Source organism: Larus michahellis, chromosome 2 (genome assembly GCF_964199755.1).
Source record: "Larus michahellis chromosome 2, bLarMic1.1, whole genome shotgun sequence".
Lineage (NCBI taxonomy): Eukaryota > Metazoa > Chordata > Aves > Charadriiformes > Laridae > Larus > Larus michahellis.
In genome coordinates, this window is record NC_133897.1 from 106,086,505 (window position 1) to 106,106,064 (window position 19,560).

The 19,560-nt window shown below is 39.8% G+C and overlaps 1 protein-coding gene across 1 annotated transcript in view; it reads right to left on the reverse strand.

The window, feature by feature from the left end:
• Positions 1 to 19,560, reverse strand: part of ZNF407 (zinc finger protein 407) — a 355,097-nt gene that overhangs the window by 119,711 nt on the left and 215,826 nt on the right. The window contains exon 7 of the mRNA XM_074576527.1: positions 15,328 to 15,448. Within this exon, the coding sequence (XP_074432628.1) occupies positions 15,328 to 15,448 (121 nt within the window). The remainder of the gene's footprint in view (positions 1 to 15,327; positions 15,449 to 19,560) is intronic.

A 19,560-nucleotide genomic window follows, 5' to 3' on the forward strand; every position in this document is an offset into this window, starting at 1 on the left:
AACATATATTCCACTCTTAAACTAAAAAAAAAAAAAGCCACCAAAAAAACCCCCTGCACTCCTCACCTTTTATATAAAACCAAACAATTCCTTTGAATCTATTTTGCATCACAGTAATACAGTCCTTAAAGGGCTAATTCAGTACGTTATTCTAGGGAACACAACTAACTTTAGAACAACTGGACCTATTCATAGGCTTAATGTATACAAAGGTGCATTACTGAATCAAGTCAGAATGCATAGATAATAAAAAATACATAGGTTCTGTACAAAAGATGCCTATGTGAATAACACGCCCTTAATGACTATTTTAACTAAGCACTCATTCTAAAAATACCACAGTACTCTTGTAAAACAGTTCTTTGAGAAGTCATTAATCCACATACCTCTTTAAAGGCCACAAGACTTTACTGTGTAACTATTATAAATAATCCAAGTATTTTCCAAAAAGTAAACATAAATTTTGTAAATAATAGAAATTTAGTAAGAAAACTATATATATATGTATATGTATACGTGTGTGTGTGTGTGTATTTTTTTCCTTTTTGTTACCAGATGTATACAGATAGCTCATAATATCCTAATCTTCTTTCTTTCTAAATACTGGATGGTTATAGGTCAAGAAGCTATGCTTTAAAGAAAAGAGTCTAAATAGGTTCCACTTGCATTCCAAGATGCATTGCTTTCAGTACTACCCTTTCTTCAGCTATATAACAGTGACACGATCTCAAAAAACCAAAACAAAAAAATGCACTCAAAAATGCATTTAGAGAGGCACATATTTGAAGGTCAGGTTTAAAAAGAAAAACAGACTAAAACAGCAAAGGCTGATCCTGATGATACTTAAGACTGCACATGCATTTGAAAAATTCTATTTATATGCATTTAGTTCTCATGAAAGGTATTGGGTTACTGGTTCTAGAAATGAGAGATGAGATTTTCTAAGGAGGCTATGGGAATTAGGCACTGACATTGCACTTCAACTGAATGCCGGCTCCCAGCTGTTCAATCTTCTTTGAGGTTTTAGCCGTTAAACAGTATCACAGTCTTGGCAACAGTAGGGTTTCACCATAAGGGTACAGGCTTTCCTTTACTCCTATGGTGAAATGCAATCCTATGTTTATGATGCAAAAACTGGCTCCAAGAAAGCTGGTATGTTCCCACTGCACGGCATAATGCCTTTAGAGGATAGCATGACAGAATGATGTTACGCCACTTACTGCATGGAGGAACAACAGAAGAATCAGCCTTGGCCCCAGAAAAATTACAATCTAAACACTGAAAAGGGTACAACAATCGGAAAATAGGCAAAGACAGTAGCGATAGGTTTGGATGACAGTGTACCAGTAACACAGGGTAGAAACAAGCTTCTGTCTCATTTAGGTGATCCGTTTGGCACAGCAGTACTAGAAGGCAACCTAGTCTTTTCTCCTTAACCACTCAAATTCCCAATACAATGAATGGAGATAAGAAAGAACTAATGTGGGTCTCAAGATTTGCTTAAATTAGATGCCTACTTTTTCTAAAGCAAGTGTAGGTAGCCAATATGAAACATTAGGAGCTCCCATCTGCTCAGGAAAAGGAAACACTGGTGTCCCTAACTTTCTAGAAATTAAGGTACTATTCTAGAAGCAGAACTCCTGAGTTTTGGGCTGCCCTTATCTTGAGGTGGGTTGAATCCAGTTCTCCTGTGTCCCGAGAAAGTGTATTAGCTGGTATGAAACATCCTGCACATACCCTTTCTCTTGAAACTCTGCCAATGGACAGTGAGGAACAACCAGGAGCGAAAAGCACATCTAACCCGTTTTCAGAATTATTCTTTTGTTTTCAGAATTATTCTTCTGCTTTCAGTTATGTTCCCCATATAACTTCCCTACAAAATCCAAACAACAGGCTCCCAAGCCCGTGTTCTGTGCCCTCTCAGCTGAGAATCCTAAACAATAACTAGAATCAGGCTGGAGACAGCACTGTCATTATTAATTAAATGAATCTTGGCTTCTCTAATTTTCAGACCTCTAACAAACACCCAAGAGTACAGGACTAGGAGTCTCTTCAGCTAAAAGGTGTGCCAAAAGTCTTGAGGCAGAGATACCCATCTCCCCAGGACAGAGACTTCTGAGCATGTCTCAGTGATTTCACTTAGTTGTGCAAGAACTTGCAAACTCGGTAGAGAGCGAAATGAAAAATACAAACTTCTAAAGGAGTAGCTGCTTTTGGATTTAGGTGTTTGTTGGCATCATTTAGGGGATCAAGATCTTCTCGGCAAAGTTGAGTAGAAACTTGAAGTGCCTGGGTCCTTGATTGCACATTTACTTGCCTAGTTTACCTTTTTTACTGTTCAGGATACGAAGTCTTGTGAAAGGTCTTGCCAACTCCCTGGCATTCCATTTCTCTCTTAAGAAGCAAGTACTTCATGACTGACAGAGAATCTTGGCTTCACTGAGGACATGGAGGTGATGTGATTAACATCAGCATGGCCATGACTTTAATCTCTGTCTTTATTTTTGTTTTATAACATCAACCCCATGACAGTAGACACTATCCAGCCAGTGAGAGCCCACTCCCAACTGAGCTATGGAGCAGAGATGCTTAGATGGAGAGGGGCTTAGTTATCATCCTTTCTGTTACAGTACTCCTGCCATGCTACTGGGGAACTGAAACTAGAAACGGGCACTTGAGAGCAGGAAAAGAAGATAAAGATTCTCCTGATATTATGTTGTACTGTTCTGAGGAAAGAGATCTAAATATAAGAAGGAAGCCAGAAACAGATGGAGGTGGACAAGAACTCAGCTAGAACAAACAAATACGGTATTTGCCTTTCACAATACACTTCTGCAACCTAGAGCTCTAATAGATCTAGCATCACCCAATACTGTATACTCATCTCTCACCTCCTCCACCACCGCCAGGCAACACGCAGCAGTTCCCCAAAGCTGCACTCCCCAGCCTTAATTGGGCTGATAGCCTGACTTGATGTTGCTGCATTTATTTTAACAGAATGGATAGTAGCCACCTGCTCTGCCCTCGCAGGGGCTCAGATTTAGGTCTTCCCTCTCTAGTCTGACAGACTTGAACAAATCTGGCACAAATTCCTTTATCTTCGAAAGCTTTCTTTTACTTGAAAGTATTGTTATTGCTCCTCAAAATTACTACATTTTAGCATACAAAAATCAATCAGCTAAATACCGTATAAGATGACTGTGCTAGAATTTATTAGTGCTGATCAAAATTTTAAAGGCTGAGTAATTAGAATTCAAATTAAAATGTGATGAAAGTCACATTTAGTCACCCGAATGAAGAGGCTGAATTCCAAATAGGTACAGAGACCCTGGACCCCATGTGAGATGAGAGTTCATGGGTGCTTAGTATCGCTAAAAACATGTACAAAAAACTTAGTATTTGTTCAAACTTTGCTTCTTTTCCTCATTTAAATACATCTATCTAGACCTATGCGTTATGTCACAGTTCGTCAGTAAATGACCTAAAGAAAACAGAAGAAACCCTGGAAGTGTTCAAGGCCAGGCTGGATGAGGCTTTGAGCAGCCTGGGCTGGTGGGAGGTGTCCCTGCCCAGGGCAAGGGGGTTGGAACTAGATGATCTTTAAGGTCCCTTCCAACCGAAACCATTCTGTGATTCTATGAAATGCCAAAGAAAGTACTTGTGGAAAAATCTCTCCATATAACACGAAGCTCTTCCTATTGACTGACTGAATAAGAAATGTTAGTGCTCTCAATCTCAGGGGTACAAATCTCTTCCAAATAATCTCTTTTCTAAATAAAAATATGCATAGCTGTGTGTGTTCTCTTTATCCTTAAAAATATCTTTCAAGTTTTCACTTTCAAAATTACCTGTCCTAACAACTTGCAACAAACGCTTAATTTGTGACCCAAAAACATTGATACGTGAGCACTGTACCAACTTAAACATGGATTCCCACAGATTCCTCCCTGTTCACTGAATCTCCCAATGCAATAACAGCAGCTCTCCAATGCGTGCTTCAAGATACTCCCTCCCACCAGGCAAGAAAAACCAGCTGTGCTGGGTGGCGAGCCTAGAACAATACACTGGCTGGTTGTATGAGAGAAAAATGCATGAGAGATGAATTTTGCCTGCCTGTTCCTCACTGATTTTTTTTCCCCCTCTCTTCTCCTCATCCACCTCTTTCAGGAAACATTTAGGAACTTAAATTGTCTCAGCAACTACTACGGGGTGTCAGTTTTGACTGAAACTGGCCAACAGCTTAAAAAGTTATTAAAGAAACTGAGAGAAGACGGATGGATGGGCTGGTGCAAGTCTCAGAATAAGTTAGGGACATCAGGCTAAAAATCAATCCTTGTCAACTGATATATAAAAATTGCCTTTTTGAACTAAAGACACATCTCTTTGCTGAAAAAAGAACAAATTACTACTGGCTTTTTATATGTTAAAATACCCATAGCAGATATCTCCAAACTTTGCTAATGAAAGTGGTTCTCTGTATTTTACCAAGAGCTTGTTAACAAAAAGATATATGAATGAATGAAAAATCATCAGAACTGAAGGATTCATTTTGATAACCAAAATTCGTATACAACTTCAAAATGATGTTCGGTATTGTTTTCCCTGTAGACTATGCATGCAAAATTTCAACAGAAATGTTTTGAGGAAGCTCTGTATGGGAAGACGTTCCACATGGGACTTCTAGCAGAACAAATTATGTCCTCAACTGCAGTTGTTAGACAGAATCCATAATTATCTTGAATAGAGATGGAAGGAGAGTGCCCTGAAGTTACAAATATAAAGCTATAAGTACTATATTTTAAGGGGTACCAGTAATATCACAATGAACTAGCAGTATGATGTTCAGGCAGTTTATGATGTCACTAGAACCACTCAATGCATTTATAGGATTATAACACAAATAATTTTACAGTATTATGAACTGCAGAGCTTCTAATTTTGTGTTTTTTAAATGATACCATCACTAAAAATACAAAAAGATAGCAATGCTGAAGAACATCAGAAGTAGCGTTACTTTAAAGCATAATTTAAAAATACGCATATATGTGTATGGACCTATATTCTGGGAATCATGTCGAGCTGGGCAGTTTGCTTAAGTGGAAGGAAAATCAAACCAGAACTGGACTGGAATCAGCTGGCCTGAGGTACAGAGCAACCTGCAGCTGTGCTATCGGCCCTGGGAGCACCAGGGAGATCTGGCTGGTCTTTGAGAGTCAAAAGTCACTTTGCAACCTCGTCTTTGCTTCAGGAAGAATAATCAGTTTGCTCTCAGGCTATGAACAGCAGCAGTTATTTCCTGTCCCTCTCAGTTCCCACCACCTCCCTATTTGAGTTCATTTACAGGAGGAGGTAGGGAAATACCAAGGAAAGTCTCTACTCCCCCAGCCCATGGGGGCGGCAGAAAGGAGAACAGCGTTGCACCAGCTTGTTTCTCCCGGCACACTAAGCCTCAGCATGTATAACCTGTGAGGGGAAGAGGAGGAGTACTGCACAGACCTCATCCGTCCTCCGAGGATGTAAAATGAGAGGCAATAGCTTTGACCCAAGGCATACAAGAATACAGAACAACCCTTTCAATATACATTTTGGATTCTTCTCAATGATTTTTACATTATTAAAAGAATACATTTAAAAATAAATTAAAGCACAAAACTCAGGTACATGTAGTATGCAACAGTTTAAAGACAAAAGCTAAACAAACCAACCTAATATAATAAACAAATCCAATGAACGCTACTACCACCACTTTTAACTTTTGTAATAGACAGAAAGGAAACTGGAAGCTAAAATGCTAACTGACCACCACCTGGCATATGCAAATATCTTTGGGATTTTTTTTAAGTGGTTTTCAAAAAAAACCCCACAATTGAGCAATGATAACACCAGAGCAGCACTCCATCACTAGCGATAACAAAACTGAGGGGTTTATGGCCTGGCTTTTATAAAGCAATTCCCTAAGAAGTCTCAGCAACATCTACACCTGGTATTCAGACCTAAACAAACAGGCCTAGCCAAACTACAAAGACTATCCCAGTCAGGGGCAAAATAGTTGTAACAAGCAACTTAGTAAGTTACTTGGACAATAGGCTCCTCTCCAGGCTGTCCCGTTGTAAGTAAAGCCTCAAATGAAATACATCTCTGATCCATGACTTATGAGATAGAGTATCATCCAAGAGAGGCTGCAGAATGGTTTTAGTGAAGGCAAGCTGTTGTATACCAAATGGCCTGTCCTCCCTACACCACATTTTCCTACGGGGAACTCACAGTCTCCTCCCAGGAGCTCAGGAAGGAGAAAAGGCAACTGATGGTATGGTGAGCTGCGAGGTACATTCAAACCTTGAGACAAGCTCTCCTTGTTCCTGCCAAGGCTTTTAGTGGCCAAACCTAAGCAGCAGCTTTGAACACATAGGCTGTGAAGCAACATCCTGGGAACTCCAAGTTCCCAAATTTCTGATGCCTTTGTCTCCAAAGCAGATTGTTTAGAGAGCTGAAGACCTCAGAGATGGACTATCAGTCTGTAGGGGTTCCCACCACACTGGGGAGAGGGTGGCCAGGAGCACCAGCCTCCCAAACCCCAGGTGCCGACTCTGCCCCAGAGCCTTAGTCCCACCATACTGTATTGCGGCCCCTGGAAAACACCCTCCAGCCATACTGCAAAGGTGCGGACCTGGCGCATCGAGCCCACGACTTCCACTTTTGAGGCAGGGGGCTTCGTGGTGGAGGCAGAGGCTTTGGTACCTGCATTCCCAAAGCGCCCCAACGTACCGCTCCAGGGGAGTTTGGGCAGAAGCTGTTACAGAGACAAGGGCAGTTCTGATGGAATGAGCGAGTGATCTTACTTAGCTTCAATAAAACAAGAGCTTCTAATAAAGCCACGCTTATTTGGAAAATTCCTCCCTAATTCAAACGCATTAGAAGTATCTAAATAGCAAGTTTTTCTCAAACAGAAAAGCCCGGTTTTTTTTCTTCTTCTTTCCTTCCTTCCTTTACTTTCTATTCAACAATTCTTTTTTTTCCTCCCATTCTCATCAGCCCTTAAAGGGAAAAAAAACCTTTCGCTTTTTCCCACTTGTACTAGGTTACACCTTTCTGCAACTGCTTCTAAACTGAATTCGCTTTCTGTCACTTCCCAACATTTTAACCTGTTTTGTAGGTCACCTACAAAGGAGGAAGAGGAAAAGTTGTCACAAAGACAGCATTAATACAGAAAATTTTTTACATGGTAGTAGCCATATTGCCTGGAGAATGAACCATACCTAACAAAACAGGCTAGTGTCTATTAATTTCATCTTGAAGGCCTACCAAAATATTTTCAGATTGCTAACTATCAGCCAGGTAGTTAGTCACGCAGTTAACAATAATAATTCCTTGTAGATTTGACCAGTCCCAAAACCAGCTTTGGCCCTTTTATAATGACTGGATCGGGGATTAAGGAATGGTAAAACAAACAAACATGTTTATTTTTTATTCTGTGTTAACAGGCAAGAGCAAAGAAAACATATATAGTCGCTTTAGTAGCCTTTTTTAAAACTACTTTTTACCTAAAAAGGTCACATTAATTAAGCTATGATGCCAATGATTATTTTTAGATCAAATTATTCCAACAAATGAAAGTTTATCTGTAGACATAAAAGATGTTCACTGTACATTTTTATCAGAAGCACTGTAAGAACAGGAAATTACAAGTCTTTTTTGTTACTAACAGCTATATTAAGACCATAGCCTTGCCATTCATCTTGAGGTTAGTACTAAAATTTTATTTACTATCAAAATACAACCTACTTAAGATTATTTTAGTTTGAAATATACGCTAGTGTTCCAGATTTATAAACATTAATTAACTATACATTAAATATAAATATAGGTATATTTACTATAACGTATTTATGCTCCATGAGAAAGAGGAATAGGTAAGACAGCGATGATTGCATGTGATAGGGAAAAAGAAGTGTGAGGACAGGGAGAAGATAAAATGTGATAATAGAAGACATTAGTCACATTAATCTGTTCACTGCATGAAGTGGTCTTATTCATATTTCCTAAACACCAAATACTTCTGGTTTTGGGTGAAGTGTGTTGGACTCTGATTAAAAAAAAAAAAAAGATCATCAGTACAGTGGGGGAGAGGCTGCATAAGAAAAGGTTCAGGACGAAGCCCAAATTGAACAGCAAGGGGGAGACAGGAACTACTAAAAGAAATCAGGAACCTGAGAATATTTTTGCAGAACTTAAAGCGTGAACAAACCAACAGAGCACTGAGCTATGATCACAACAGGCTGCAACAGAGAGAAGCTGCCAAAAGATAAAAATATATAGGAATTTTTACATTGATATCAAAATAGCTGCATGTCTCAGTAACATTAAACTCAGTGGAAACCCCTGAGTAACTTCACATGTCATTTAGGCTTAAATACATCACTTAAAAGTTGTTCTCCAAAGGACTCGATCCAAAATGAGGTTAGAATAGTATTATCGATGCTTGCAATTGCATCACTGGTTTAAAGATACTCGGGCAGATCCTTAAAGTCTCAAGTCCAGCGGTTCAGCATTAGCACAAGAATCACAGACTCGTTGAATTAAAAAGGCAATTTTTAATTCCTCTTACTTAGAGTGGCCACAGGAAAAAAAAACAGAAAACAGGAATAAATAAAAAATTAGAAATAAGAAAAACAACACAAAAGAAGCTTGAGTTACCAATGCTCATGGAATTATTGATGTATTTCTGTATCGTAAGGAGTTAAATATTATTCATTAAAATAAATAAAAATCTGTATTACCCTTCTACCAAGTAGAGTGCATTTACTATGCTATTAATTAAAAATACAGAAAGCAAAGGACTTCACAAAGTGACTATACTATTGCATGCTGTGCAAAAGCCACTTAACAGGGCAATTTCATTGTGGACCATAGTCATCAAGTCTACACACACCAATATATTTGTGTGTGCTTGTGCATATATGTCTTTTTTAAGAAATAATCTTGTTTTCTAATAAGCATACATTCTCTTAAGCACTCCATGCAGTGACATTGGCATCTGGCAGGGAGGACAGGGAGAGCTATGAGAGAGGGAGTTTAAGTTCTTTGGAACGCTGCCGCCAACATGATTCTCCAAATTTGCAGAGACAGGATTTCTCGGTCAGTGCAGACAGCATACACATCTCCCAGCGAGGGCCATATCATTATTTGTGTGCTCTCAGCTTCTACAAGTTCCTGAACGTTAGGAACGACATCTGAAGTCACGTCTCCTGGTTAACATGATGGCTGACCTGTATTCTGCACTATCACATTGCACATTTTTATACTGAGTTTACGATATGAACTATTTGCTATAACTTAGGTGAATATAAAAAGTTTTATTGAGCAACAGAAACGTCACAAAGGGAATAATACTAACCATTGTTTTGTATGCCATGTATTCACTAGAATAACTGAAGTGATTTTGTGGTTATATCTAAATTTTATTTCAGATTATTTTTCTTTTATAGACTTAAACGCTACAGCATATTTTATTCCAGATTAGTAGAAATATTACTAAGTATTTTATCTGAATGTTTATTAAAAACTGAGGGCTGAATGATATTCTGAGGAGTTTGCATCTGGGAACTATGCCCATGCACTGACAGAATTCTCTCTAAACTTCTATCTTCATTTGTTTATAAGGCCGCTAGCACAAGGCACTGGATATCCTCAACTCCTGCTGCAGATCACAACAGAAGCTTAAGTGCTTCCTGAAGGCCCTGTTTGTTCTATTACATGCATGCATTATTGTCCTTAGCAATTTCTTATTAGTCCAAACTTTTTTTGCCTAATTCTGCCTTTGTGATTTATATAAAAAAGTGTTTTTCCATAGCGCAGTGGTGGTTGCCACTTGGAGTCCTCATCAGCCTAATGTTCCATACAGTTGTATAACCTAGTTATTTCCTATACATGCATATTAAATTTCACTGGTTACAAAGAGCATATTAACGTTAACGTTTTAATGGTAAATACACTGTTTCATCATTTTATGCAGAAGTTTGCCTTAACAGCCTCTCAGTTTTGCTATGAATAAGTATATATGGTAACCTCGGCATTTGAAGTTATCCTTTATATAGCTAGGGAACAGCGCACAGCTGATGTAATCATACCAAGACAACTAAAAGTTATTAAATTCAGCAAAATAAACGCAGAGAAAACACTTACTTTGCACATTCTTATGACTTAGGTGCAAATCCTGGAGTGTATTATAAACTGGTCTTTACAACCTATGAACAGATACTATAAGTCAGAGGGAAATAGGAACTCCCTAGGGATGCTGTCCAAAAAAAGAAAAGTAGCCCCTGCGGAGTCACTCCCCCTAAGTCATGCTGCCGCTGCTGCTGAAAATATGCAATGAATCCTTCTGCAGTTGGAATTTCAGATGCCATAATCCCTTAGAGAATGTTGTCTAATTATTTTATTATGCATAATAAATGTAAAATATTTATTTTAGTTTACATAATTATATTAAAAATGTATGCTATTTATTCTCAGTCTTGTAAGACATCCTTCACAAGTCATAATATACTTTATAGAAAGGTGCATTTACGGAATTAATGCTGTTTTGCTGGCCTGGCTGTTTGTTTTATACAGCTTCTAAACCCTCTTATCTATGGCTGTGGAACATCGCCGGTCCCCTGGATGTTGCCCTCCATTCCCTCCTTCCCCTCGCTGCCATGGGTACTCCATGCAAAATTAACCATACTGTGGAATGCCAGAGAAATGAGAGTAATTTTGCTTAATTACAGCACAGAGATGGCACAAAGTACATTAACATTATACCCGTCCCACACCTTCATGGTCAAAGTTGTAGCAATAGTGTTTCTGTATCATGAAACTCTGCCAGTGCTCCTCCTGAGCCCTGAACTCTAACAAATGTGACTATGCAAGAAAATCAGGGCTCTGTCTTTTGTCCACCCCCGCCCAATGCACAACAAAGTAATCCAGATCCATTTCGTACTGAAACATCCCCCTCACGCACACCATCAACATAAATTATTATGTGCCTGAGAAGATTTGATAGTTACATGGAAAGTCAGTACCGATGGGAGTTGTATTTAAAGCCTGACGTATGACTAAAATGAGAGTCCTAATTCTTTACTTTAGACGCATGCACAAAACCAGTTCAGTTTTTGAAAATGCTGCATATCTGCATCTTCCATTGACATCATCAGACTTACGGGAGTTCAGCACTTCTGAAATCAAGTTAAATTCAGGTGCCTAAATATGTTGCAGGTTTAGAAAGTCCAGCCACAGATGACACAACGAACAGATTTAGAAATCAGGTGAAGTTCACAGGCGTTGTTCAGTTTCAGGAAGTTATATGGCTCTTCACTACTTACTGTGCCCATTACCAAATGCAGACGGTATTATTGTCAGTATAACTCTAGGATCATGTAATCTGAGAAGTTTAGCCACATAACACATCTCTTTTAAATGACTACGAAATATAAAATAAGCATTGCATATCTAATGGTGGCGTAGGGCCCTATGAGACCAATTCTGTATTATAAAATTAAGTTGAACGTTAATTAGGAGTGAATGAATATTTTTGTATGACAAAGCACACTGACTTAAGAATGGAGAGCCACATTGTGTGATTTGAAAAAGTAAAAGCAAAGGAAAATTGTGCATATTTTTATCTAAATAGGGGAAGCCTAAATTGAAAACACAAATGTGAAAAAATATAACCAAAATGTTTAACGAGAAATTTTTTTATATTTGTGAATATATATTATATTTTGATTCCTTCAAAATTAATTTTTTTATGAACTATACTGAAAATATAATTTGAAATTATATTAGTAACTAGAAGTCACATACTGCTATATAGAAAAGTAGATGTTCATTCCTTTGTTATCAATATACAAAAGATTTAGACAAAAATAAATATCAAGCGGTCACAGTACAAAAAGTAGAGATGGAAGTTAATGCTTTTGCAAGAATATTTAAGTACAACTGTAAACGTAGATTATAAAAGCAATTTGGTAAAATAAAATGAGCAAATTCTCCCATTTTCTTCTTGGGAATACGCATACATTTGAGAACATATAATTCTAGGTTAGTTTATCATTCACTTCAGAAAACCCCATCCATTCATGTCTTTTCCTAGTTAAGAAAAGAATTTCCCATGCTGTAGATTATATAGGGAATAAATTCCCTTTTCAGTTCCATGCAGCCAAATCAATCTTTTTCCCATAGTATATTACAGCCTATTTCACTTCAATTTTTGCTGGTAAGAAAAAAAAGCCCAAAACAAAAAAACACCCAACCAACAGTTCTAGGTGCCTGTCCAGTCATAAGTGATCTAGATTTTCTTAACAGTTCCTAAATTCAGATCAGTTTCTTTTAATAGCCTTTCTTTCCGCAATTTTAGCCAGGGTTAGCTAGCCTTTCACTCGCTAGACTGGCAAAAGTTTTTGCAGGATGATTGTTCACAATTTCCTCCTAAGGAACTGAAAAGCCTGAATTCAGGAATCTCTAAAGAACCCTCTGAGCACTGATGAGGGGAGCAGGTATAATTATTTAGACACTCTTTAAATTCAAGTGTCTCAAACTCCTTTATAAATATCACTTCACCTAACAGTGCAAGGAGACTTTACGGTAGCACTAACAATACTCTGTATCCATACACAAAAACAGTAATATTCACCTTGCTGAAACTACAAGGGTCATTAAAGAGTCTGCAGTTGCCAAGCAACACTAAACAGCAACATCTGAAATAGTCTGGATGAACTTACAGTGCACAGGCTGAGCTGAAAGCACCACAGCGAGAACTCGACCACGAGGCATGGGGGTGAATTTTATCACTAGGTCAGCAGATTTTAAAATCTTGATTTTACGTTTTCTGTAGGTGACGCTCGCAAGAGTGCATACCATCTGCTGACCTGATATAAAGGACTTAATCTACAAAGTTGCTAACACCTTTCCATGAGAAGAGATACTGGGTGGGTTGACAAGGAGGCAACATGATTCCTTTAAAATTACATTTTAAAACAAAAAAAAAAAAAAGAAAAAAAAAAGAAAAAAAAAGAGAGAGGTAGATGGAGACCAAAAAAAACCCACTTGCCAATAAGGCTGGCTAATATCCCAGGACTGTGGAAACTGGCAGGCCCAAGCAGGACCACTGGGCTAATAAATACAGCAGCCCCCCTACTGGCTCCTCCACAGATAAAGAGTGCTTCACTGCCTCTATGAACTTGCAGCAGCAGCAGCAGCACAGCTCTGGTTCCTGCATCCCTGCCAGATGTTTTTCAGCTGAGCTCAGAACAAATTTCCTGCAGAATCAAAGCTTCATCAGCTGGTATCTGTAGAGATCAGCCCCCAAAGATTAGGTCCAAATTGGCCTGCAAGGGATGGAAACTAACATTTCCATGAAACCTTTATTTTTCAATAATATGGAGGCAGGGGATGCTCAGAGATTTCTTGTTAATCCTGGTAAAATAAATTATGCTTGCTTCTTCTCTAATAACCTCCAATATAATAAAATAGTAGTAAAAAACCTTGTCATTTCTTGGAATTTCTATCCCATACAGAAAACTGTCCATCCAAAGAAAAATGATCTCCCGTCTTTCACTAAACAAAGTATTGAAGTTATGCATTTTGTCATACTGAGGAGACAGAATTGCATCCACTCATTGCAGTGGGTGTAACAAACTCCAAACTGATTCACGTCTACAAAGCTCCCAGTCTCTAGGGTCTTCAAGACAGGAGCTCAAACCCACCATAACCCACCTCTCATTACTTAGTTCTGTAATAAGACTATTCCTTCCAATTGGGATGGTTCATTGAAGTGGATGGCCCCAAGATTAAGCCTCCTCAAACATGCAGCAAAGATAGCACTCCTTTTACCTTTATTGCAGCACGTCATGTCACACTATTACTTATATGCGCTCTCTTCACTCAACACAGACCTTTTAACCCAACCACTCTGACAAACACAAAACCTCCTCTTTCTCAGATGACAGAAACACTTCTGTTTAAAAAACAAAACAAAAAAAGAAAACACCAAAAAGCAGGGGAACTCTTACTCGCCCCCCGCCCTCCCAAGGTTATCAAATTCAGTTCTCTGCAGTTCTGGGCAGTAATTTAATGGGTGCTCAATACAGAAGAGTTCACAGAACATTTGGTCCACGTGCACAAACCAATGCAACAAAAATTTTTTAACAGAAACTGCATGACCACTGCAGAAGCTTTCTGTACAGGAGCTTTCTTTAAAGGAGCTCATAAATAGTGTGAAACCAGGCATTATGAGAGCAGCTAGCCTTTGTTATATAATCTTGGTTTAGAAAACTACAGTAAAACTTATACTAAAAGAATATTACAGTTGTATGCTCACCATTAAAAGAAAAAAGAAAATGCTATAGTGGTCTAATCAAATGTTTAACTTTCTCCTCTTGCGTGCATGCATCACAGCACATGCATTTAATTACATAATCACGCCATTTATCAAATATAATACTGATATTTTTAAAAACTTTTTGGACGTCAACTCTGGCAAATTGCTCGTGAATAAATTCTATGAATTCCTTTATAGTACACTTCATCGCAAGGTATTAAAAGTATCCAAGATTGTACAAGTGTGTTTAAGAAGAGTAAAGAATCCTTTAAGAAGCAATATGCGATCATTTAATAAGTAGTCTATAATGAACAAAAGATACATGGGATGAGCACCACAAGTAATCTTAACTGTCCATTCATGTGATTTTTGAGAACTTAATATATTGTCCTAACAGGATGCGTTTTAGTGGTGGAACATGGGAGACTTTCCATGCGATCACCCTACAGCCAACTCTCATCCAAACAACTTGGCTGGCAAGGAGAAGGAAAACTGGAGCAGAAAAACAAGACTCTGCAGCACTGTAACTGGCTCCAGTTGCTTCCTGTTCTAATAAGTGTCTGGTGAGTATTTAGGCTGCTAAGCCTTTTAGGGGACTTTTCCTTTCTTGGTGAAATGGTTGCAACTCAACCGAGAAAAATTTCAACACTGCAACTGATCTGAAAAGGCGATGCAGATAAGTAGCCTCACCATGGAGAATTCTAACAGACACTAGAGCAGCTGTGGAACAAACACTCAACATTAGCACTGCAGTGTTACCACTAAAAGGTTTCCCATCATTTGTTTTTCTTTATAAAGTAATACCTAAATACTGAAGACTAAGTTTTTAAATTTAGCTCTTAATTTAATATGCAATTACTGCTGCCCTGATGGTGTTTTAATGGCAATATATTTTTATTGGTGACTTCAAATGAACCTCGTCTGATCACCTTAACCCTTCTCTCATCATGCTTTAGTTAATGACTCATTACCTGTAGTCACACCAGGGACATCTGTAAGGCTTTTCTCCAGTATGGACACGCTTATGTCGTGTCAGATGCGATTGTGTTGTGGAAGCGAAGTTACACTCATCACATTTGAATGGTTTCTCTCCTAGAAGGTGACAAGAGAAGATATACATTATCAGTTTTCATCAACAGAAAAGAAAGTCTAAATTTCTGGCAAATCCCTTGAGATAGGTTTTAGTCCATGTATATATAACAGCCACAAATACAAAATAAATTCCCAAATGCAGTGTACTAATTGCAAAATACTATTCTCACTATGACATATACACATCAGCAGCCAGCTGACTTCCCATGTGCTGTTACACAGCAGCAAAAAGGAGGACAAAGAAGCGCACGGAAACAGGGTAACCATGTTACTGGGCCTTATTTCATGAAAATATCATCACCAGGTGACAGGCATTCCTCTCACCCTACACCTTCTGTTGAAGCTGGGCCCATGCACAGCCCTGAAAGCAACACTGTCGGAGGCAGAAGGCGAGAAATCAGTCTGAAGCTTGTATTCAGTGCCTGCTTAGAAAGGAACATCTCTGGAAGGAAAGTATCTTTGTTTTTTTGTCTCTGATCCTGGACTCTTTTATCTTATCTGTTAAATGGTGAGGATGACATCAGCCACCCTGATGGGTGGCTAATGTGACGCCCATCTACAAGAAGGGTCGGAAGGAGGATCCGGGGAACTACAGGCCTGTCAGCCTGACCTTGGTACCAGGAAAGATCATGGAGAGGATCATCTTGAGTGAGCTCTCATGGCAAGCGCAGGGCAGCCAAGGGATCAGGGCCAGCCAGCATGGGTTTAGGAAGGGGAGGTCCTGCTTAACCAACCTGATCTCTTTCTATGACTATGTGACCCACCTTCTGGACATGGGGAAGGCTGTGTACGTTGTCTATCTGGACTTTGGTAAGGCCTTTGACACCATCCCCCACAACATTCTCCTGGAGAAGCTGGCGAATCATGGCATAGACAAGTGTACTCTTCACTGAGTTAAAAACTGACTGGATGGCCATGCCCAGAGAGTTGTAATTAATGGGGTGAAATCTTCTTGGCGGCCGGTCACAAGTGGTGTCCCTCAGGGCTCAGTTTTGGGGCTGGTTTTGTTTAATATCTTTATCAATGATCTGGATGAGGCGTTTGGGTGCACTCTCAGTAAGTTTGTATAAGACACCAAACTAGGTGGGAGTGTTGATCTGCTTGAGGGTAGGAAGGCTCTACAGAGGGACCTGGACAGGCTGGATCGATGGGCCAAGGCCAACTGTATAAGGTTTAATAAGGCCAAGTGCCGGGTCCCGCATTTCGGTCACAACAACCCCAAGCAACGCTACAGGCTTGGGGAAGAGTGGCTGGGAAGCTGCCCAGCAGAAAAGGACCTGGGGGTGCTGGTGGATGGCCAGCTTAACATGAGCCAGCAGTGTGCCCAGGTGGCCAAGAAGACCAACAGCACTCTGGCTTGTATCAGGAATAGCGTGGCCAGCAGGAGCAGGGAAGTGATCGTGCCTCTGTACTCGGCACTGGTGAGGCCTCACCTCGAGTACTGTGTTCAGTTCTGGGCCCCTCTGTACAAGAGGGACATTGAAGTGCTGGAATGTGTCCAGAGGAGAGCTACCAGGCTGGTGAGGGGTCTGGAGACCAGGTCATATGAGGAGAGGCTGAGGGAGCTGGGCATGTTTAGCTTGGAGAAGAGGAGGCTGAGGGGAGACCTCATTGCCCTCTACAACTACCTGAAAGGAGGTTGGAGAGAGGTGGGGGTTGGCCTCTTCTCCCAGGTGAATAATGACAGGACCAGAGGAAATGGTCTGAAGTTGCGTCAGGGGAGGTTTAGATTAGGAAGAATTACTTTACTGAAAGAGTGGTCAGGCACTGGAACAGCCTGCCCAGGGAGGTGGTTGAGTCACCATCCCTAGAGGTGTTTAAGAAACGTCTAGATGTGGCACTTCAGGGCATGCTCTAGTGACAGAGATTGTAGGGGTTTTTTGTGTGTGTTTCGTTGGACTCGATGATCTCAAAGGTCCTTTCCAACCATGAAGATTCTATGATTCTATAAAATAGTACACATAAACCAGGACTGAGAATATGAACCAGAGCTCAGTGCTCCATTCCCTCTCTCTTGCCTCCTATCCTTCTGCCCTTGTGAATCTTTTCTGAACAGTGGAACAATTTCAGCAGAAGGACTTGAAAGGTTAATGAAAAAAAACAAAAAAAACACACAACAAACCAACAATCAACCACCAAACCTAGACTAGAACAATAATATTTTCAGAAGACTAAAATTCAATCTCTGCTGAATGTGCAACTGTACTGAAAATTTCTAGAGGACTACTAATTGAAGAAAGATGAACATTTCTCACTTATAAATTATTATGTGAAAAGAGTACATTTCTTTCCAGCAGAGGGGTCCACCCCTCAGAAGACACTCAGACAAAATCTCATGACAGATACACATATTGTGATGCCTAGCTAAAACACCTGCATCCCATTTTCCAACTGGTTGCTCCAGAAATAATCTGTGTGGTTTACAGGCACACGTAATTACCACTTAGGGAGGTAACAGGTTTCTTTTTGTACGCAGAAGACAGAAGGCAGCTGCTAACTTAGGTGATCTTGACTGCACTGTGCAGGCCTTCAGAAGTATTTATCCGAAAGACTTCATAACAAATCAACATCCCTAATTTAAGAAGTCTGAATAAAACTGCAAGGGATGGACACTGACCCTGTAGACTGTTCAGAGGTCTAGAATAGGCAGTTTCAAAATTGAACCCTAAGCCTTAGCAGGCACAGTTTGCAGGTTTTCAGACTAACAGGACTAACACCACCAGCAGAAGACACTTCACTAGCAAAAGGCCACTCCCAAGCAGCCATGCCTTGAAGGCAGATTTTTTCAAGCCTGTGAAACACTAAATGCTTCCAAAGAGACTTTGCCAGAATTCTGAGAAAGAAATCTGCATTTTTCGTTCTTGGAGACTGTTGCGGTTTTTTTTTCCCCTCCCAAGGGAAAAAGAAATGCAGGGTCCTCAGGCCTGAAAAGCCTGTAAGGAAGGACAACGGAGCAGCTTCTGAAAGCTCCATAAAGAGTTGGAATAATAGCTTTTAGCAGCTGCTGGAAAGAATACCAGCTACTATTTTTCACTTATTGTTTCATGGGACAAGGAAAGGTGAAGGGGCAGGACACAATGTGGAAGCCTCTATGCTGGACAAATTGAGACTGCTAGAAAGTATGTCTTTCCTGCCCCAAATGGGGTTTTCTTGTCAGAGGGGTTTTCCTGTCAGACACTGACTCTCTGCTCTGGAGAAGCTGATTCTCCCAGCAGCTTGAATGGTACTGGCTGCTGCTTCAATTAAACTCTCTGGGAGGCCATAGACTCCCTAGCAACATAACCTGTTCTCGAACTGAAGATTTCCTGTGCCTGATTTATTTTATCTTCTAGTATTAAAGAAGATAGCAACATTTTCAAGCCTAAGTAGTAAAGCCACAGGTATTTTAGATAACATACATACTTATTTTAACTGCTTTCATTTAAAATGCATTAGAACCCTGCCAACTTACCCCCTTGAAAAAACAGCAGATCTGAACTGAAAGGAGATTTTCAGTTTGCCATTCAGGGGGGGATGGATCAGGTAAAGGTCTGCTGCCGTGCTGGGGCAGGGCCAGCGGGGCTGACAGACGAGCGAGGGCCTGTGGAAGCCAGGAGGGCTTGCAAATTCCATCGTGACCAAAAGAAAAATGATAATCCTTGCTCACCGCTCCAGGAAGTTTCTTCTTAGGAAATCCTTGTGGCTAACTGCTCCTGTCAAGTGGACTATGTGTAAATCTCACCTGACAGAAAATACATCACAGCAGCACCACACAATGAAAGGCAACTAAACTGGGAGGAAAAAAGACAGCCTAGCATGGCCTGTAATTCTTAGCAGCTGCATATGGGATAAAGTATTTCTTTTTATGGAATATTAACCAGGTCGATAAGTACAATTGATAAAATCTAAAAGAAGGCTACGTATTTCTTTGGGTTGGGGGGTGTTGAAGAGTGTATTAGCTGTAGCAGCAATACTATTATTTATTTAAGTTTTCCACAGACCTACTCATTTAAGTATTTTTTTGTCTTCCTTATCTTTGGGCCTGAATGCTCTTTATCGATCTGTGTGTCCCAATTTTTTTTCCCTCCTTCCTGCCCCCAGACATTTCAGGCAATAAACTTAATTTTATTTTT